The following is a 22340-nucleotide window of genomic DNA, read 5'->3' as shown; positions in this document are numbered from 1 at the left end:
TAATGACGTCTTTATACTAAATCCATTGTATGTTGGATGTGTACGGATTGATTGTTTAGTCTTAGAGGCATGGTTTTTTTTTGTTAGTTGTTAGTTGCTTTGAACTAACTGTCAGATAACTGCGAGTACTCTCAGATCTGTTCATTGTGTCTTTTTTGTGTCGGGATGTATAAGTACCCGGCCACGTCCACTTGTATTTTTGTCCATCTGATGAGTTCATCCTTTTTCAACTGATTTTTATAGTTCGTTCTCATTTTGTACTGTTATACCACTGTCCAAGGTTAAGGGGAGGGTTGGGATCCCGCTAACATGTTTAACCCCGCCACATTATTTATGTATGTGTTATAATAAAATTTTGTCTTTGGCAATTCATAATTTTTCTATAACAACTATGAATTGCCAAAGACAAAATTTTATTATAACATATGTGCCTGTCCCAAGTCAGGAGCCTGTCGTTTGTTTATATGTTACATATTTGTTTTTCGTTCATTTTTTTTACATAAATAAGGCCGTTAGTTTTCTCGTTTGAATTGTTTTACATTGTCTTATCGGGGCCTTTTATAGCTGACTATGCGGTATGGGTTTTGCTCATTGTTGAAGGCCGTACTGTGACCTATAGTTGTTAATGTTTGTGTCATTTTGGTCTTTTGTGGATAGTTGTCTCGTTGGCAATCATACCACATCTTTTTTTTATATATGAAGTCCAATGTAAATTTCAAAAAGGGAGTCTAGCAGAACAAATGGTCAATAATTGTCATATTCCTGCTTTTCCGAAGTAAATGATGCAAGTGAGAGGTTTGGCCAGCTATAAAACCAGTTTAATTTACAATTTTCTACATGAGAAAATGCTTGTGCCAAGTCAGGAATATGACATTTGTTATCCATTTGTTTGATGTGTTACAGCTTTTGATTTTGCCATTTGATTATGGACGTTCCTTTTAGAATTTTCCTCAGAGTTCAGTATTTTTTGTGATTTTATTTTAGTTTTCAATCTGGTTTTATCAAAACCGACAAAATTAGTTGACGTGACAATAATTGGGATCCTTCAACTTAAACTTTGTAAACAAACGTCTGACAAAAAATCACAAGTGACTATAAATACAAACAAGCAAGTAAATAAATATTACAAAGACGCAGTAATTTTGATATGTGTCACTTAATCTCTAAACTATAGATATGAAATCAAACCATCCAATGTCAACTTACGTTAAATGTGCATTAACATTATACATGTAGACATAAAAAAGTGATTTCGTAAACATCAGTGTAATTATTGTAAGTCAAATGTTGTCTTTCTGTGATTTACCGTTATCCTTTGTAGATGTTAAAATATTCACTTATCTCAATTGCTTAGAACATGTAGAATTTTTAACTCAGAGATAAGATAATACCATTACACGACCTCCAAAATTATCAGCGCACCATATATTACCAACTGAATCACGAGTAATGTACACTGGATATTTAATTTCTCGCATTGACACATAATGAATAAAATCCCCGTTAGAATTAAACAGACATATTTTGCTCAAATTATAATCTACTATAAATATATTTCCATACGGATCTCCACAGATGCCCTTGAAATCAGATCCTTTGTTCTCGTGAACGTTGTTTAAATTAAAGTTTCTGTCAACGGTTATGACTTTGTTCTTGCACGTCAGTAAAATTTTATTTGATAAGGTTACGGTTATCATGAAAGGTTCAGTGGTTATAAGATCAGCAAGTTTATCATCTGCAGGAATAGTTTTAAATGTTGTATCATTTACAAAGACTGGCCTATCTCCATCGATCTTCACCTCGGAAAAACATTTATCGTTTTTCGAAAATGCGACAACACGGTTTTCATCAATTAATGAAAATGTAACGTCTTCGAATTCATGTAGACGTACTATCTTCTCAGTTTTTATACCATTGCCTTTGTCTATTGTATTCCTACATAAAACAGAACCACTTATTGCCCAAAGTTCATTTTCTGTGGCCCGCAGTATACGGTGATTATCTGGAACTTTAACTTCAAGCGTTGCAATTGGTTCTGAATCATTTACAGAATAAAGTTTAACATATTTATCTTTTCTTGGAGCAACGTGTATCCATGCCTTGTTTTCGCATATACCAAATAAACTTACAATGTCAGGAATATTAAAAGAGGTTACCTTTGTAAAATTAGTTACGTCGCAAATCAATGGTAGCGAATAAATGTGGGTTTCCGATTCACTTGCAGCACTGTGTTGTTTCCGTTTAATAACCTTGCCAAAACATTTTCCTATATACGTGTGCTCGATTGGATTACCAGAGCAGAACTGTGGGATAGACACGGTAAATGTATTCTCCTGCTTAATTGCTTTTGTTAATGTCGGGTAAAGGAACGCATAATGGTTAAACAACTTTCCATTACTACTCAAGTTTACAATGTCTTCAGTGCTCCTTTGCAAGCATTGCAAAGACAACGTCCTCGTTTCAAGTTCATCTTGGTGGGTATTTATTGCTTTTATTTCTTGTTTCTGCAATTCATCAATCTTTTGCAAATTTGTATCTGCTAAAACGTCTATTATTTTGCATACAGTTTCTTTTGATCTTGTTGCATGCGTTCTTAGTTCTTCTTTTCCCTGTCTGCACAGTTTATAGAAAACTTGTTCTTCAAATTTGAAAATGTCTTTCTCCTGGTTTATTGCCGTGATCTTTGATTTAATTGCGCTAATTGCTGATTGCAAAAAGTTTCTCCTTTTCTGGACTGGAAACGTTATATGTTTTATTTTATGAAATATGTGATCTGTTGTTTTACATTCATTACAGATTGCTCTATTACAGGATTCATAGAAAAGTGAAATGTCTTCTTGATGCGTTTCACACGTGTCATCTATAATCATGTTTGTCTCTGGCAATCTAATTTCGTCACATCTCATTTCTATTTTCTCCGTTTTGTGTGTCTTAAAAGTTAAGTGCTTAAGATGATATGCATTACATTCTGAACACATAATGCTGTTACAGTCAATACATTTTGAAACTAAGTTTTTGCCGTTGCCACACATTTGACAAAGACTGATTACGTTTGTATCATAAGGAGATCCCTCTTGAGTGTACGGATAAAGGGTTAAACCTTCAACACCATTATCCGGAAGCATATGTTCCGCCCTGCATAGCGGACAAACCAATGACATCTTACCTTCAGTCAGTTTTGTAACACAAGGAGTACAAAATATATGAAAGCAACTCAGTAAAATAGGTTTGGTAAAAGCTGAAAGACAAATTCCGCACTTAACATTATCAAATTCCAGCTTTCTGTTCAAGCATTCAGCCATTTTTTAGTCATGAGCGGGTAACTAAAACTTGCACTTATAAGAATAAGGTTAGTTATTATTATCGAAGACCCGGAAGTGATTCTGAAACCAATACATACCATGCAAACAAAACTTATGTGTACCATGCAGTCTGTGTATGATAATGGTACCAATGACCTTTATTTACATGGTATATTAAGTAAGATTATAAAAAATCGTCATAGAGATCAGACTGATAAACTGTTACATCAAACGCATGACACATAAGTAGCAAAAATATACGAATAACTGTATATCAAGAGAAACTGATTGTCTAATTCTAGAGAAAATTCATATGAAGCTTAGTAAATTTTCAATTGGAGTTGATATACAAACATAAAAAATGGCATGTAGAGGGGAACTAGGTTCACTCCCTACACTTTATTTATGATTTATGAGTTTGACTGTCCCTCTGGTATCTTTCGTCCCTCTTTCATGATGTGAATTTTATTGTAATATTGAACACATTACCATTATTCAATAATGAAAGTAAGAGAAAATATATGTCACATAAACATTTGATTTTAATTTTGTCGTTTAAGATATCATATCTTTGAAATAATTTGATTTTGAACAGCAGCAATCGTTTGTTGCATTTTACTATATATATATAAAGTAAAAACACAAGAATTACTCGAATTGTTTCTACATTAATCTTGTGGTTTAATAGAATAAAAAGTCCAAGAAACTGAAATGGTCAAAATGGCGTATTCGGTATTTTATTTGATTGTTCGTTGTTGTAATTTTAATATAGTACTAATGAATAAAATATGTGTTGAATGAATAATATTTGAATAAGGCTTGTACTAAATATTGGAAAGGAGTTTTAATCAATTTTCAACAGTAACGCGCAACATACTCGAATTCATTCATTGATGTTATATCAGTGTCCAGTGGCAAATATAACAGCTATATCAAAAGTGCAAATTAGCGGCGTTAATCTTGAAAAAAAATTATTTAATTGAAATTAAAAGGTAGAATATTGTCCATTTTAGTTAAATACATACAAACGGAATCCAGAAATGTTTTAAATCATTTGTGGTTCTAAAACTTTTTTGCTTCCTTTCTGATAATTGGGGAAAATGAAACATCCTTTCAGTTTGCTTGTATTGCTATTTTAAAAAAAAGTTTTATTTGTTTTAATTGGCAAAGGGAAAGACAGACTGTTGTGTTGCGCATGAAATACTATTTTCTTGTTTAATTTTATTTCATCGAATAAAATGGTTTGAAATAAAGTATTCCATTTTGTTTTCTTGCGATATGACTTTAAATTGAGCACACCGTTATCAGCTAGAGTGTAAAATACATAAAAATGCATGTAGTTGTACCGTTTTGTTTTGCTCAGACGATTATATCAATATATCAAACGAAAAACAAATTGAATCCATTAACATGTATGCCATGATAAATGTTAGTTTTTTTTTTTACTCTCCCCAAATGTCACGCAAGTAACCTTACGTGTGCTGTTTGTTAAGTTTCCACGAAGAAAACATATTTTTTATTTACCTTTTAGGTAATATTGTTTATGTGTAAATAAAAAGTAAAGTAAAGTAATCTTTATTTAAAGTCGGTTGCATATATACAAAATAACAATGAATATGAGCTCTTAAGAGCTCTTTAAACCGACTGATATTAATAAACAAAACATATACATGATTTAATAATTATAGATTATCGTTGATTATCTCAACGAGATTGATTTTCTCGCTTGAGCTGGAACATAGATAGCACATGCAGAATAAAAGCTAAGCAAGTTATATATTACAGATTACAACAAATGTCAAATATCAGCACACAGTAGCATGTAGTATTTATATCGGAGTAGCACACGCAAAATAAAACACTATAAGCACACAAAAAGTTGTGTATTCTCCAGTCAAGACCATGGTTTAGTTACGCCTAAATATTAACTGTCTTTTATTGATTCTAAAACATGATTGCGCAATGTATAATCATAAGCGAAAGGGTTAAAAAAAAATAAAGATACGTATTTACATATCGTGACTTTTCAGGATTGAAATCATGCATTTTACACTATGTGACATATCATTAACATGAAACTGGTCTATAATTATTAAAGTTATGCTTGTCACCTTTTTATACAACATTAGCCTGCTACCAATCAGTTGGAATTTTACCAATATTATTTGAAATTTGTCTCTGACGACACTGACCGTATTGGCTACACAATTTGAAAATTAAAAAAACTACGCAATTTTTTCACATAGTATAAAATAGTTTCATATATAATCATATTTTTTTTTTAAATGGATTGATATTTTTCACATGTTTTGAATTTTTGGAAATAATACTAAAAAAAGTAAGATTTCAACGAGAGTGGAGTAAGAATATATTGACTTAGCTTTACTCTCTAGATCTCTTCTCGTGAAATCTGTAAATCCGTAATTTGCGCACAAAAAATCATGTCCGTTCCTCGTACGACTCTTAATTTTAACATATACCTGGTTCCGAAAATGGCTGAAGGAAATTCAGAAATATTCAGCGAAAATACTGCTGAATTATGCCATACTCCTACAATTTTATCGATTCCAGAAGAGATATTAGACACCATTTTAACTTATCTTTCGTTTAACGAAATAAGTGAACTGAGACCGGTGAGAATTACGTAGAAATACAATGTCAAACAACTCGCTTGACCTGTTGACCATTTGCATATAATTTAACAAGAAGTGACCAATCGTCATTTGCCAAAATGAATTAGTTTCATCCCTGATGTAACGATTCGCCGAATAACTTAGTCAGCGAAAATTCGATTTTCAAAACAATTAACACACTTGGAAAGAGTTAAATCTTCATAAAAAATATTACAAACACAAAAAAAAATGAAAAGGTAGACATATCGTTGACAATGTAATGGAATTTGATGCGACTGTCATACAAGTGAGAGGTTAAGCTAGCTATAAAACCAGGTTCAATCCACCTTCTTCTACATTAAAAAATGCCTGTACCAAGTCAGGAATATGACAGTTGTTATCCATTCGTTTGATGTGTTTGGACTTTTGATTTTGCCTTTTGATTTTCCTTTTTGAATTTTCCTCGGAGTTCGGTATTTTTGTGTTTTTGGGATACGATTGCTTTCAAGCAATCTGTAGACTTATACTGGTGGCTCAGAGCATTGCCCTCACGTCAATCGTTTTATTCTAAACATGAAGGAACATCTCAGATTCTTATGATTGTCTTGCTTTAAAAGGTAAAAACAAACAAAAAGATTGAACTTAAACAACTTTACTATAATGTTCTTTTCATAATCTTCATGTTTGACATTTCTCTTGACTTATATGCGTGTTTTTAACAACACGGAAAGTTAATTAAGCAGTATTTATATTTAGTGTTTTTATAAATTTAGAAACACGTCAGAGGGAATTCCCTAGTTGTGATAAAATTGCGAGAGTTCTCTGAATTCCGATAAATCTATTTCTGTCATATAAGAACTGAAGTGGAGTTTTTCTTATTTGTTACCGTTATGCAACTGATATTTGAGATTGTACTCCCATAAATAAAAAGAGAACCATCCAGGTCGTTTAATAAACATTTTTAATATACGTTCTTGTTCCAGGGTTTGTTTTGGTAATTATGCGCATGCGTGTAGTTTTCTTGACTTCAAGGGGTATTAGATTGAATGGTTGCTCTGGATTCCCCACTCAATTTATTAATTTATAACTCATGGGATCTTTCCTATGTATGTCTGCTATTGAGGGTTATTGTTGTTGCATAATTTTAAATCATATGCATCATTTAAAATAAAATAAATGTATTCCTCATCGTCAAGTTATAACGAGAACACCCCTTCAGGCGAAATGGATTCTTTCATATTATCGTTTCGAGTTGTCTCCCTTACGGAAATGAAGTTTGAATCAAAACATCACGTCGAGTATTAGCTCTAGCTGTCGATAAACGTAGTATTATATAGAAAACGATCGCAATTTAAACCAAGGAATGTGTACGGAAAGGAGTCATGATCACTGACCCAAAGGAAATTAAATATTTAAAGAGTTAGGAATGGGGTTCCTCCTAGAATTAACGTAGGAAAATAGGCGATAAGATACAAAGTGAAATACCTTCTCTCACTCTGAGTCTCAGTGACTGCTGTGGAAAGTAAACTTGGAATTAATAGTACAAAAATAAAACACAATAGGCCTAAGTACATTGTTCGTACACTTTTATCCGGGATTGACCATTTTGTAACTATTCAGATTTCTATATTTTACATGTGCAGTTGACTTAGTTTTGAAAATAATATGATCCAGCTACATGTATACATGTGTCAATGAAACAATGGCAATCGTATCCCTCAGAGCAATCTGCTCTTTGATTACTTTTTTTGAAGGGGTTTAAAGATGCATCCTAAAGACACATAAATTTTCTGGTACAATGTACATGTGCAGTGTATTCAACCTTCTTGCTGTCGGAGGAACACATATGACATGTATGATGTGTCCAGTTTTTAATTTATGTAAGCCTTTTCATCATTGCTGTATCCCTTTCAAATAAAAGACTGAAGATTAAACACTGCAATACATGTAAAAATTTAATATTCAATGGCTCTCAAATGTAATGGTTATATATATATATAGTGTGACGTCATTGTTGGGCATGTGATGTCACAGACTTCAAGCTGTCATATTTCCTGGTACAGGAAATGTGATCTTTAATCATGTTAATAAACTTATTCTCGTTTTGTTTATATAGATTAGACCGTTGGTTTTCCCGTTTGAATGGTTTTACACTAGTAATTTTGGGGCCCTTTATAGCTTGTTGTTCGGTGTGAGCCAAGGCTCTGTGTTGAAGGCCGTACTTTAACCTATAATGGTTTAATTTTTAAATTGTTATTTGGATGGAGAGTTGTCTCATTGGCACTCACACCACATCTTTCTATATCTATTATGACAGAAATAGAGTGATCTAGACTCAAACTATTCTGATACCTTGAGATGAATCATGCCTTAGTAATTCTGGCCCCAAGCCAATCAGGCCCCATAACACCATGAACACAATAATGAATAATTGATGCAGGATCTGCTTCCCCTTCTGGAGCACCTAATTAGATCACCCCCAGTTTTTAGTGGGGTTTGTGTTGCTTAGTCTTTATTTCTAGCTCACCTGGCCCAAAGGGCCAAGTGAGCTTTTCTCATCACTTGGCGTCCGTCGTCATTAACTTTTACAAAAATCTTCTCCTCTGAAACTGCTGGGCCAAATTAATCCAAACTTGGCCATAATCATCATTGGGGTATCTAGTTTAAAAATTGTGTGGCATGAACCCGCCAACCAACCAAGATGGCCGCCACGGATAAAAATAGAACATAGGGGTAAAATGCAGTTTTTGGCTTATAACTCAAAAACCAAAGCATTTAGAGCAAATCTGACAGGTGTTAAACTGTTCATCAGTTCAAGATCTATCTGCCCTGAGATTTTCAGGTGAATCAGACAACCCGTTGTTGGGTTGCTGCCCCTAAATTGGTAATTTTAAGGAAATTTTGCTGTTTTTGGTTATTATCTTGAATATTATTATAGATAGAGATAAAATGTAAACAGCAATAATGTTCAGCAAAGTAAGATCTACAAATAAGTCACCATGACCGAAATGGTCAAATGACCCCTTTAGGAGTTATTGCCTTTTATAGTCAATTTTTGACCATTTGTTGTAGATCTTAGTCATCTTTTACAAAAATCTTCTCCTCTGAAACAACATGGCCAAATTAAACCAAACTTGGCCACAACTATCATTGGGGTATCTAGTTTAAAAAAAGTGTGGCGTGACCTGGCCAACCAACAAAGATGGCCGCCACAGCTAAAAATAGAACATAGGGGGTAAAATGCAGTTTTTGGCTTATAACTCAAAAACCAAAGTATTTAGAGCAAATCTGACTGTGGTTAAATTATTAATCAGGTCAAGATCTATCTGCCTTGAATTTTTCAGGTGAATCGGAAAACCCGTTGTTGGGTTGCTGCCCCTGAATTGGCAATTTCAAGGAAATTTTGCTGTTTTTGGTTATTATCTTGAATGTTATTATAGATTGAGATAAACTGTAAACAGCAATAATGTTCAGCAAAGTAAGATCTACAAATAAGTCACCATGACCGAAATGGTCAAATGACCCCTTTAGGAGTTATTGCCCTTTATAGTCAATTTTTAACCATTTGTTGTAGATCTTAGTCATCTTTTACAAAAATCTTCTCCTCTGAAACAACGTGGCCAAATTAAACCAAACTTGGCCACAACTATCATTGGGGTATCTAGTTTAAAAAAGTGTGGCGTGACCCGGCCAACCATCAAAGATGGCCGCCACAGTTAAAAATAGAACATAGGGGAAAAATTCAGTTTTTGGCTTATAACTCAAAAACCAAAGCATTTAAAGCAAATCTGACATGAAAGTGAAATTGTTTATCAAGTAAAAATATATCTGCCCTGAAATTTTCAGATGAATCAGACAACCTGTTGTTGAGTTGCTGCCCCTGAACTGGTAATTTTAAGGAAATTTTGCTGTATTCGGTTATTATCTTGAATATCATTATAGATAGAGATAAACTTTAAAATGCAATAAATGTTGGCAAAGGAAGATCTATAAATAAGTCAACATGACCGAAATTGTCAGTTGACCCCTTTAAGAGTTATTGCCCTTTATCATGTTTATAGTCAAGTTTTAACCATTTTTTTGTAAATCTTTGTAATCTTTTACCAAAATCTTCTCTGAAACTACTGGGCCAAGTTAATTATAGATAGAGAAAATTGTAAGCAGCTAGAATGTTCAGTAAAGTAAAATGAACAAACACATCACCATCACCTAAACACAATTTTGTCATGAATCCATCTACGTCCTTTGTTTAATATTCACAAAAACCAAGGTGAGCGACACAGGCTCTTTAAAGCCTCTAGTTTTCTATGTTGTGTCTTGTGTACTATCATTTGTCTTTTTCTTTTTTAGCCATGGCTTTGTCCGTCTATTTTCGATCTATGAGATTGACTGCCCGTTTGGTATCTTTTGCCCCTCTTTTGTAATAAAGTAAAAATGTACATGTGAAGTTTTTATTACAACCTTATTCAAGGTACATTTTGCCGTTCTGAGGAATTTATATAAAGGAAACTAAATTTCAAGTATATATTTATTATTGTTGGTAATTTTAAATTTGGGCCGGATCAACATAAACATGATAAAAATGTGGGCTGATTCGACTAGGGCCAGATTGATAGAAAGAAATTTCTGTCTAGACATGTGCATGCTACATGTATATCAGAATCCAAAAGATGTGTCTCAGCATGAGGTGCAGCTGTCCTGGTTTTATTTGCTGGATCCTATTATCATTGATAATAGCTGTTAAAACGAATCTTAAAAATGTGATTCTTGTCAGTATTTTCACAGGAAATTGGCTTTCCTTTTTAGCTCACCTGACCTGAAAGGTCAAGTGAGCTTTTCTCATCACTTGGCGTCCGTCGTCCGTCGTCCTGCGTCCGTCGTCTGTCGTCCGTCGTCCGTAAACTTTTACAAAAATCTTCTCCTCTGAAACTACTGTGCCAAATTTAACCAAACTTGGCCATAATCATCATTGGGGTATCTAGTTTAAAAAATGCGTCCAGTGACCCCGCCAACCAACCAAGATGGCTGCCATGGCTAAAAATAGAACATAGGGGTAAAATGCAGTTTTAGCTTATAACTCAAAAACCAAAGTATTTAGAGCAAATCTGACTGTGGTTAAATTATTAATCAGGTCAAGATCTATCTGCCCTGAAAGTTTCAGATGAATCTGACAACCCGTTGTTAGGTTGCTGCCCCTGAATTGGTTATTTTAAGGAAATTTGGAAGTTTTTGGTTATTATCTTGAATACTATTATACATGTTATAGATAGAGATAAACTGTAAACAGCAATAATGTACAGCAAAGTAAAACCTACAAATAAGTCAACATTACCAAAATTGTCAGTCAACCCCTTAAGGAGTAATTGCCCTTTATAGTCAATTTTTAACAATTTTTCGTCAGTTTTTGTAACTTGTACAAAAATCTTCTTCTCTGAAACTACATGGCCAAATTAAACCAAACTTGGCCATAATTATCATTGTGGTATATAGTTTAAAAAATGTGTCCGATGACACCGCCTTTTAAACAATATGGCCGACATGTCTAAAATTAGAACATAGTGGTAAAATGCAGTTTTTGATTTATATCTTTAAAACTAAGACATTTAGGGCAAATCTTTCAAGATTTAAATGTCAATCAGAATAAGATCTATCCCCTCGCAAATTTTCAGATGAATCTTACAACTCGTTGTTGGGTTGCTGCCCTAAAATTGGTAATTTTAAGGAAATTTCGCAGTTTTTATACGACCGCAAATTTTGAAAAAAATTTCGTCGTATATTGCTATCACGTTGGCATCGTCGTCGTCGTCGTCCGAATACTTTTAGTTTTCGCACTCTAACTTTAGTAAAAGTGAATAGAAATCTATGAAATTTTAACACAAGGTTTATGACCATAAAAGGAAGGCTGGTATTGATTTTGGGAGTTTTGGTCCCAACATTTTAGGAATTAGGGGCCAAAAAGGGCCCAAATAAGCATTTTCTTGGTTTTCGCACTATAACTTTAGTTTAAGTTAATAGAAATCTATGAAATTTTGACACAAGGTTTATAACCACAAAATAAAGGTTGGGATTGATTTTGGGAGTTTTATTTTCAACAGTTTAGGAATTAGGGGCCAAAAAAGGGCCCAAATAAGCATTATTCTTGCTTTTCGCACAATAACTTTAGTTAAAGTAAATAGAAATCAATGAAATTTAATCACAATGTTTATGACCACAAAAGGAAGGTTGGTATTGATTTTGGGAGTTTCGGTCCCTACAGTTTAGGAATTAGGGGCCAAAAAGGGACCCAAATAAGCATTTTTCTTGGTTTTCGCACCATAGCGTTAGTATAAGTAAATAGAAATCTATGAAATTTAAACACAAGGTTTATGACTATAAAAGGAAGGTTGGTATTGATTTTGGAAGTTTTGGTCCCAACAGTTAAGGAAAAAGGGGCCCAAAGGGTCCAAAATTAAACTTTGTTTGATTTCATCAAAATTGAATAATTGGGGTTCTTTAATATGCCAAATCTAACTGTGTATGTAGATTCTTAATTTTTGGTCCCGTTTTCAAATTGGTCTACATTAAGGTCCAAAGGGTCCAAAATTAAACTTAGTTTGATTTTAACAAAAATTGAAACCTTGGGGTTCTTTGATATGCTGAATCTAAAAATGTACTTAGATTTTTGATTATTGGCCCAGTTTTCATGTTGGCCCAAATCGGGGTCCAAAATTAAACATTGTTTGATTTCATCAAAAATTGAATAATTGGGGTTCTTTGATATGCCAAATCTAACTGTGTATGTAGATTCTTAATTTTTGGTTCAGTTTTAAAATTGGTCTAAATTAAAGTGCAAAGGGTCCAAAATTAAACTAAGTTTGATTTTAACAAAAATTAAATTCTTGGACCTCTTTGATATGCTGAATCTAAACATGTACTTAGATTTTTAGATAGCAAGTCTTTTCAATTGCACAGTATTGTGCAATGGCAAGAAATATCTAATTTCACAATATTTTTTTTTAATTAAGAGTTATCTTTCTTTGTCCAGTATAGTAAGCAAGAAATATCTGCAAGAATTTTTTTTAATTGGAGTTATCTTTCTTTGTCCAGAATCAACTTAAATCTTTGTTATATACAATATACAATGTATATTCACTTTTTACTACCAACTGATAGATTTAAATAATCTTTACCATTCAGTGATAACAAGCAGTTTTTTTACATCTTAATATTTTATGATGTATTTAAATGAGTAGTAATTGTTGCAAACTCCATTAGAATATTTTAATTGAAATTAGTTTTGGAATAAGGGAAAGGGGGATGTGATTAAAAAATTGGGTTCAATTTTTCTCATTTGAAATTTCATAAATAAAAGAAAATTTCTTCAAACATTTTTTTGAGAGGATTAATATTCAACAGCATAGTGAATTGCTCTAAGAGAAAACAAAATTTTTAAGTTCATTTGAATACATTCATTCTGTGTCAGAAACCTATGCTGTGTCAACTATTTAATCACAATCCAAATTTAGAGCGGAATCCAGCTTGAATGTTGTGTCCATACTTGCCCCAACCGTTCAGGGTTCAACCTCTGCGGTCGTATAAAGCTACGCCCTGCGGAGCATCTGGTTGGTTATTATCTTGAATACTATTATAGATAGAGATAAACTGTAAACAGCAATTTTGTTCAGCAAAGTAAGATCTACAAATAAGTCAAATTGATAAAAATTGTAAGAGTACCCCTTAAGGAGTTATTGCCCTTTATAGTCAATTTTGAACAACTTTTTGTCATTTTTGTAACTTGAAATCTTCTTTTCTAAAATTATGGGCCTTATTAAACTAAATGTGGCCACAATCATTACTATGGTATCTATTTAAAAAAAGTGTCTAATGACCCCACCTACTAACCAAGATGATTGACATCAGTAAATACAGTAACAGGTGAGCGACACAGGCTCTTGAGAGCCTCTAGTTATACATGTAAGTTGATAGCAGGAAAGGGAACCAAGAGAAAGGAAATCTAATAATAAAAGTCGACAGCCAGCTGAAAACCTGTGTATCATGTTAATTTGACAGAGTAAATATGCTAAAGATGCATATTAAATTTATTTGTATTTGTTCATTTTAACAGGTTTGCCATCAGATCAACAAGAGATGTCAGGCTCTGCTCAATACAGGATTTACCAGAGTAGACAGACTTCATTCACAGATACAGAAGAAAGTCAAAAGCCAGCTCCCTCGAAGAGAGTCGGAACGTAGAAATCACCCTTTGGCCAGACATGTAGATATACTTTCTGCAATAGAAACACGTCTATCATTACTTAGTATGACTTATATGAGATATATCGATACTGGCCTATGCTGTTTTATACCTGGCAAGGTATAATATGATAAACTATAGTCTACTATTTTTACTACATACATGTAGGATACCACAAATGTAGTATAATATGTTTAGGATGTTCAGGATAGATATTAAATTCACACTGACATGAACAAATTAGAGAAAAACAGGTTTAAACTTGTTACAATTAAACCAGTGTGATAAACAAAAATATCATAAAGGTGTTTGTTAATAGAACATGTTAGACAAACTTCATCATGTTCATTGGGAATAATTATGCACCATTTCTAAAAATAGTTTTCTACATTTTACCACATTCATGACATTTTTACAAAAACAACAAAATGCACAAGACATATCAAATGACAATGAAAGACATGTTTAAAAATGTTAAATAATGCATATCATGCTACCAAACAAAACATATGTAACTTATAAAACCTATTGGTAAAGCTAGCACACTTTTTTAGCTCACAGTTCCAAAGGAATGTGAGCTTTAGCCATCTCTTGGCGTCCGTCATCGTCTGTCTGGTGTCAACCATTTCAAACATCTTCTCCCCTGAAACTACTGAACCAATTGCATCCAAACTTAAGCTGAATTATCCTTAGGGTATCTAGAATAAAGTTTGTGTTTGTTTTCTGTTTCGTCAAAAATCATGGTCACCATGGTTAAAAATAGAAAACAGTAAATATGTTCAGCAAAGTAAGATCTACAAATAAGTTTATATGACCAAAATTCTCCATTGACCCCTTAAAGAGTTATTGCCCTTTAAGGACAATTTCACACACAATTTGTTTAAAAAACAAACTACATGTACGATGATATTGGACACTTAAACTCTTAAACAAGAGATAAATGCCAAAAAATCAAGGTGAGCGATTCAGGCTTTTGAGAGCCTCTTGTTTTATTTCTATGAAAAATGATATTCTTTAGAAGTTGAGACATATTGATATTTTTAATATGGGGACCAAAAAATATGATTTACTTCATCAATGGATATAAAGTGAGAAACAACAATATTTTACAGGTACTTGATGAATTGTTGAAGATTTTAAAAGCTTTACAGAGAACAACAAAACAACCAACTACAGACCAGCCTCCGAGGGCCCATGAGTTCTTACAAGAATTACGAGATATTTCTTCTATGGCTATGGAACACTTTGAGGAGAAAATAGCACCAACTCTGAAAACAAGGCTTCCTGCTCTGCCATTACCTTATCCTTTTAATGATTCGTGTAGTAGTCCCGATACATCAGGTAAAATCATTTATACACACAAGGGATTAAAAATTAGTATTTGCAATTGTCGACTAAGCACACTACACATTAACATTCTCATCAAATATACATAGTGCACACAGAATCAGTCAAAATCACTATTAAGAAATTATCAGTAAATAAAGTTAGTATTGGTGATATGAAATAACAATCAAGATATAGGATCTCCTTGTGTATATTTAAAAAAAAAATGAATATACAGAAACTTCAAAATGTAATGTCAACTGTTACCAGCTTTAATGATGATTTGTTGTCCACTCTTCAATGAGACAACTTTCCACAATTGACCAAACAACATTAAAGTTATCAACCAAAGGTTACTGTATGTCTTTTGTCAATTTGCAAAACCCGTTGTTCAAAGCAAGCTATTTAAAAAGACCCAAAAATGAAAAACGTGAAGAAATTCAAACATGCAAAACTAACAGTCTGATATATTTTCAAAATAACAAACAAAAAAATGTTTGACAAACACTACAGAAACAAAAGACAACCACTGAGCTACATGCTTCTGGCTATTGACAGACACATACAGAGTGTGGCCAATTAAAACATTTTGGCTGGCAACAAACACTCCACCTGACCTGGGACAGTGGTGTAACAGCACAACATATCAGAAACTATAGAAATAAGTTGAAAAAGACCTGACTCATCAGATCAATACAAAACATACAAATATTGACTCACAAAAGGACTTTAGACATAGATACCAGCTACTAGGAATCTTATATGTTGTTGAATACTCTATTTCTTAATTAACCTGTACCCAAACAATCTATCAAAATACCTACCTCTCAAACAATTCCACTTTGATTTTCACCAGATATTCCTCTCAATCCCCAAGATCATATATTTATTGGCTTACTTTAATTCTATTTCAGGTCAGTCGTCGCCTGTGATATCTTTAACAACACCGTCAGCGGTAAGAGGTCCCCCAATAAGACATGAACTCTCCAGACTGACTGGTCAGTTCCGATCACAATCTGTCGTTCTAACACAGTATAAAAGGGAAATAAATGATATGAAAAATCGCTGGTTAGAAACTCGTAAAAAAACATTGGACCAGGAGAAGAAAATTCAAAATCAAAAGAAGAAATTAAACGATCAGACAGAAACTATTAATGAACAACAGAAGAAAATAAATGAACTGAATAAAAAGATTTTAGAATATGACGTAAAGTTTGAGGATATTTATTCTGAAATAACAAAACTGAAGGAAGATAAAGATGTGACTAGGAACAGCAGGTTACTAATGGTCGCCGAAACTTCACCGACGAGTGCACTCAAGAGGAAACCATTACGACAGACCAGAACATCAACAAAACGACAGAAAACATAGATTATATACAATTATTGTATACTGTAAACCAACTGACTTTCGGTAGTGATTTATTTTTCATCTTTTGTGAATCAGAAAATGATATGAACATGTCAAATTTTGAATTATCCTCATATAAATGCATTGTGAAAATAAATCATTATGAAGGTGCCTAGAAATGGCTAAATGTGAAATAAAGAATTCACAAAAATAAGTTGGTTTACCTGTACAGAAATTGAAGGGAAGTTATAAATTTGGACTCAGATCATGGGTCATCTATGATTTGAAGTCTTCAAAAATTACTCTTAATAAAGATAGCGAGTTAATTTGGGATGAATTTATGAAAGTACCAACTTCCTATTTTAATAATATAATGTCAGCTGATTACTGTAAATTCAGAAATTATTGCGTGTATTTATTATTGGTATTATTATTATACCATTTTAGTCTCAACTGCGTTTTGCAATATCTAGAAAAATCCTGTTAATTTATATAACATGTATAAACAAAATTCAAAATGCAAGTTTGAATTAATGTAATTATCTGTTGCATTTTTTCCCAATAATAAAAACATTTTAATATTTTCTGAATTTACAGTACTTAATTTGTGTTTCTGAATCTAAAGATTGTATACATGTTTGTGAATGTTATTTTAAATACAGTGAATGAACGGTAGAATGATTCATAAGTCTTTGGATTCTGAAAGACAAATTATTTTATTTTATTGAATTTTATAATTTGTTACATTAAGCAAATGTTAAGGAATTGTAAATTGTAAATATATGAAAAGAAGCAGTGTTAAAGCTTTCTTTAATGACAGAATTAAATCTCACATTTTTTTATTATAAAGAGTTTGACTTTCTGACTTGGTGGACACAACACTTATGGTACTTTTTTGTATTTAAATCATGTAGGTCATATTGTTGTTATAATATTATTTAAAATTAAAGATAATTAATTATAAATAGTATCCATTAAGACTTTTTTCTGCTTATTACATAGATTAAAACAAAATTCTTATTTAAAACATTTATAAAACACTGTCATCATGGAATGTAAGATATTAACATGGTTAACTATAACATAATATATATTTATTCTTGCACTTTTGGACAGATGTTTATTAAAATCGTGTTTGCATATTTTCTTTGGGTAATATCATGATCATATAGACAAAGATCATTTTCACTTTATCAGCTAAAGCATAACAATATGATTGTTTCTTATTATGTTATGTTTAACAAATGAACAAATTTACAAAATAAAAAAAAAAATATAAAGGAATTGAATCATCAATTTAATCTAAGTCTGAATTATCTAGATATCTGAATCGCCTTCTGTAAACAGAAAAAGTTGGTATTTTTTAAGGGAGGGTTTCACCCTTTTCATGATGAGGATAAAATCATGAAAAATTTACCATAACTTAAATTTGATATTTCAAGAAGATCCTAATCATGCATGGATTGCCAGAAAACCTTCAATTATATTTGAAATAGGTAATTTAAACTCAGTGAATATGATCCTTTTAACAGTAAGAACACATTGAATTCATGTAATACTTGAAAGATAAGATTTTGTTTTGCATCAATATATGTTATATATCTTAACCAATGTTGATTTATTTTCATGTCAAATTTGTATGCATTTAAGAAAAAAGCTCAACTCATTGAAGCTATCATTTGATTCTTTGTTGAAATTTTTCAAATTCATTTTGTATTTAATCATTTTTCAACTAGTCAAAGATGCACCTCAAGTTATCACAATATAACTTCTCGTGTTGCTAAGCTTAATTTTAGAAAATATGCATGTGTATCATTTTTTAATTTTTTTTTTATTGCTAATTATAAAAGTGCAACACCCACACAGTATTTTCTCATATTACTGTCACTATGCATTTACAATTAAAAAGATGTATATATTTTATGTGTTTATTAATTAGAAATGATCTGTATTATATGCAAGTACATGCTGGCATCAATCTTTGATGGATGGTTACAAATAAAAATATGTATATATTACTGAGGACTGAGGTAATCAAAATTACACACATAAATTCAACTTGAAGTTGATGCCAGAAAATATTTGTCATTATCAAATGAATTTTACAAACATGTTTTATAATGATGGACTAATTCAAAAGTATAGTTGTAATTGGAATTTCTGATTGGTCAAATTGTCATATATTAAAGAGGTTTTAAGTATAAAACATGATTGACCAACATGGCCGTTGAATTTCTAAATTGGTTTATTTTTAACATCCTTACCACTTTGATTTAGTTATACCAGGGTTGCATTTAATATCATAGCATCTAATATAACCACCATGTCTTAGTTATCTATCTATGTTGAACAATATCTTATGTATCTAGCCTATCAAAATAACTTTGTTGAGTGGCTAGGATAGCTATGCCTTCATTTGTCAAAATGTACATATTAAACAGCTTCAATATTGAACACAACCCAGGTAAACAACTTTTATACAGCAAAATGTATTTATATATTGTCTAGATTTTTTCCATTGATGTAATTTGAGTTGGGAGTTATTCTCCTTGGCCGTTATGTTAGATGGCAGACTTATTTGATAAGAAAATTTAAACATTGTAATGGGAGAGCCTTCCTAGATTAATGCAATAAGTTTGAAACATTTATTTTTACATTTGTTAAGATAATTATAACCAATTTATTTGATTTATGACGGTATGTGTGCAAGTTGCTCACAGATATGACAGCAAACAACTAAAAACTTTGTTGAATATAAATAAAAAAAATATATTACTAAGGAAATCAAGATTAGACAGAAAAATCATGTACTCAAATTCATCAATTGAGACCCTTTGACTTAATAAGACTTGATTAATTTCAAGTGAAGTTTTGTGTTTACCCCACATCTCCTTTTATTCATATTTCTATAGATAATTATAATCAATTCAATTAATTTGATTTATGAAGGCATTTGTGCAAGTTGCGTACCAATATGACAGCTATCAAAAAAAAGGTTAAACTCAAATTCATCAATGAGACCCTTTGACTTGATAAGACAGATTGATTTACTTGAAGTGAAGTTTTCGTGTTTACCCCTCACATCTCCTTTAATTCCTATTTGTTATGTTTGGAGAGTATATCATCCGTACCTATTATTAGTGATATATTATGACACTTTCATCTGTTACATGGTTTTATTGTATAAGTTTCGAATTTTCATTAGTGAGATATGACTCTGAAAATTCTATAGAGGCAGTTATCATCTGTATACTGACAAAAAATAAAATGTTACAAAATATTTTGTGTTTGTTTGCCTTTCAAAATATGAGAATAAGTTTTTTGTCATAACTATGTGTTTTCCTTTATCAACACGGACATGCTCCTTTATTATATGTCAGACATATTAATCAAATTGATGCATTTTCTCCAATAACTTGATAAGAAGTTATTTATAAACTTGTATATATCAATGGTGCATACATCCCTCTATCCTCCCATATATATGTAACTCAAAAGCATTCCCAATTGTGCTTCCTACATACATGCGCTACTGTATTCATCTGCTTCATCAGAGCTTCTGCCTCCTAATTGATTTTACTAGAGGTTCAATACCTGTCACCCGCTAGAAATAAAAATATTCCTCTTGTGATATATACTAGTAATGTTCTTCTCTGTACAATCTACCTCTTCCATATGTGATCAACCTTGGCTATCTAACTGACCAGCAATAGATATTTTTCTAGAATCATACGTTAGCTTACTGCATGTCAATATTAGAATAAGCCAAAATCATTTATAGAGATGATATAAAAAGATGTGGTATGAGAAAATTCTCTATCCATGGCACGATTTGTAAAAGTAATATTTATAGGTCAAATTACGGTCTTCAGCACCGAACAGCAAGCTATGAAAGAAGCATGTTTTAGATTGTTAGAATCATCCTGTGATATTGAGAAACCATATAACGGGAATATTGCTGCCAAATGGATTCAAACTCTCAAATTTTATTAATAAGATATAATCAACATAATAAAGAACTATATAAATTCCCTAAAAATTTGTATACAATGTCTATAATCCGTAAAGAGGGACAATATTGCGTGGATTCATTACTGAATGAACACTTGTTAACTATTAAAAGTACCCACAAAATCTGATGATGGTTATGTGACCATGTTACATTGTTAAATACACGCATAAGAGCCAATCCAGATAATTATGATGTCTTGAGTCCTGGTATCTATGATGATTTTATTTCCAAATACTGGATCCATGCCACTGCTGGTGGAGATTTATTTCCCTGAGGGTATAACCAGCCCAGTGACAGCACTTTTTGTGCTAACAGAATATTATCTGTTTACAAAATTTTGAATTTTTGAAATACTAAGGCTTTTCTACCTCAGGTATAGATTACCTTAGATGTATTTGGCAATGTTTTTAGAAATTTTGGTCCTCAATATTTCAACTTTGTACTTTATTCTGTCTTTTTAACTTTTTTGGATACGAGCATCACTGATGAGTCTTTTGTAGATGAAATGCATGTCTGACATATATACAAAATTTAGTCCTGGTATCTATAATGAGTTTATTGAAAGGCTATTTTATTTTTTGTCAAAGCAAAACAATATAATAGCCTTTCAAGACATCATAGCTACTTGGATTAGCCTAGGATAATTGAGTGAAACAGTATGAATAATTATTGCTTAGTTCTGATTAATATCATTTCATATTTGAAAACATAGGGAAACAAACATTTCCAATTGTCTAATGGGAGAGCAGGATTTAACAAAGGCATATCCTGACATGGTTAAATATGAAAATTACTAGTATCACCTTTAAGAAGGCTTGCATGTACAAAAATTTCGGCTAAATTAAACATTTTTTTTTTATTACAAATTTTATTTATTACACTATTAGTTATTACTTTTAATAAGATATGGTACAACAATCAACCAAGAAAAAAGGATTCGGTTTGGCCCCAGTTGACTTTTAAAATGTTTTTATCATTGAAAAAGCTCCAAATTATCTCCCATTTGGTGCAAAAATGCCATTTATTGGCGTTAAAATTGAAATATTTTCTTTAAGTCATCGGTGACCTATATTTTTGTTGAGCCTTCGACTTTAGTCGAAAAAGCAAGACTAAGCGATCCTACATTCCGTCGTCGTCGTCTTAAACTATACTGGATTTCTACCAAGCTTGGAAAGAAGCTTGTTTATGATCATAAGATAGTATCCAGAAGTAAATTTTGTAAACAAATAAATCCATTTTTTCCATATTTTACTTATAAATGGACTTAGTTTTTCTGCGGGGAAACATTACATTCACTCTGTGGTTAAAGTTTTTTAAATTTTAATAACTTTCTTAAACTATCCTGGGTTTGTACCAAACTTAAACAAAAGCTTGTTTACGGTCATAAGAAAGTATCCAGAAGTAAATTTTGTAAAAAAATAAATCCATTTTTTCCGTATTTTACTTTTATATGGACTTAGTTTTTCTACGGGGAAACATTACATTCACTCTGTGGTTAAAGTTT

General features: G+C 31.9%; 2 protein-coding genes across 2 annotated transcripts; one reads left to right on the top strand and one right to left on the bottom strand.

Moving 5' to 3' along the window:
* Positions 1-1373: 1373 nt before the first annotated feature.
* LOC134709937 (uncharacterized) lies at positions 1374-2906 on the bottom strand. The gene has a single exon (XM_063570060.1). The coding sequence runs from the start codon at positions 2904-2906 to the stop codon at positions 1374-1376; it is 1533 nt and encodes a 510-aa protein (XP_063426130.1).
* Positions 2907-5760: 2854 nt separating this feature from the next.
* On the top strand, positions 5761-17185 carry LOC134710087 (F-box only protein 28-like). The gene is made up of 4 exons (XM_063570274.1): positions 5761-5935; positions 14019-14267; positions 15260-15488; positions 16388-17185. The coding sequence occupies exons 1-4, from the start codon at positions 5795-5797 to the stop codon at positions 16843-16845; spliced, it is 1077 nt and encodes a 358-aa protein (XP_063426344.1). The 5' UTR covers positions 5761-5794; the 3' UTR covers positions 16846-17185.
* The last annotated feature ends 5155 nt before the right edge of the window (positions 17186-22340 follow it).

Source organism: Mytilus trossulus, chromosome 3 (genome assembly GCF_036588685.1).
Source record: "Mytilus trossulus isolate FHL-02 chromosome 3, PNRI_Mtr1.1.1.hap1, whole genome shotgun sequence".
NCBI classification, from domain to species: domain Eukaryota; kingdom Metazoa; phylum Mollusca; class Bivalvia; order Mytilida; family Mytilidae; genus Mytilus; species Mytilus trossulus.
The sequence above is the reverse complement of the archived record's forward strand: the minus strand, read 5'-3'. Positions and strand labels throughout refer to the sequence as shown.

What these genes read in the sequence shown, in the direction of transcription:
- LOC134709937 (XM_063570060.1), bottom strand. Translation starts at nt 2,906, where the DNA reads ATGAGATGTGACGAAATTAGATTGCCAGAGACAAACATGATTATAGAT.
- LOC134710087 (XM_063570274.1), top strand. Translation starts at nt 5,795, where the DNA reads ATGGCTGAAGGAAATTCAGAAATATTCAGCGAAAATACTGCTGAATTA. An exon ending in AAATAAGTGAACTGAGACCG is followed by an intron (nt 5,936 to 14,018) that starts GTGAGAATTACG and finishes TCATTTTAACAG; the next exon opens with GTTTGCCATCAGATCAACAA. An exon ending in GCTGTTTTATACCTGGCAAG is followed by an intron (nt 14,268 to 15,259) that starts GTATAATATGAT and finishes AATATTTTACAG; the next exon opens with GTACTTGATGAATTGTTGAA.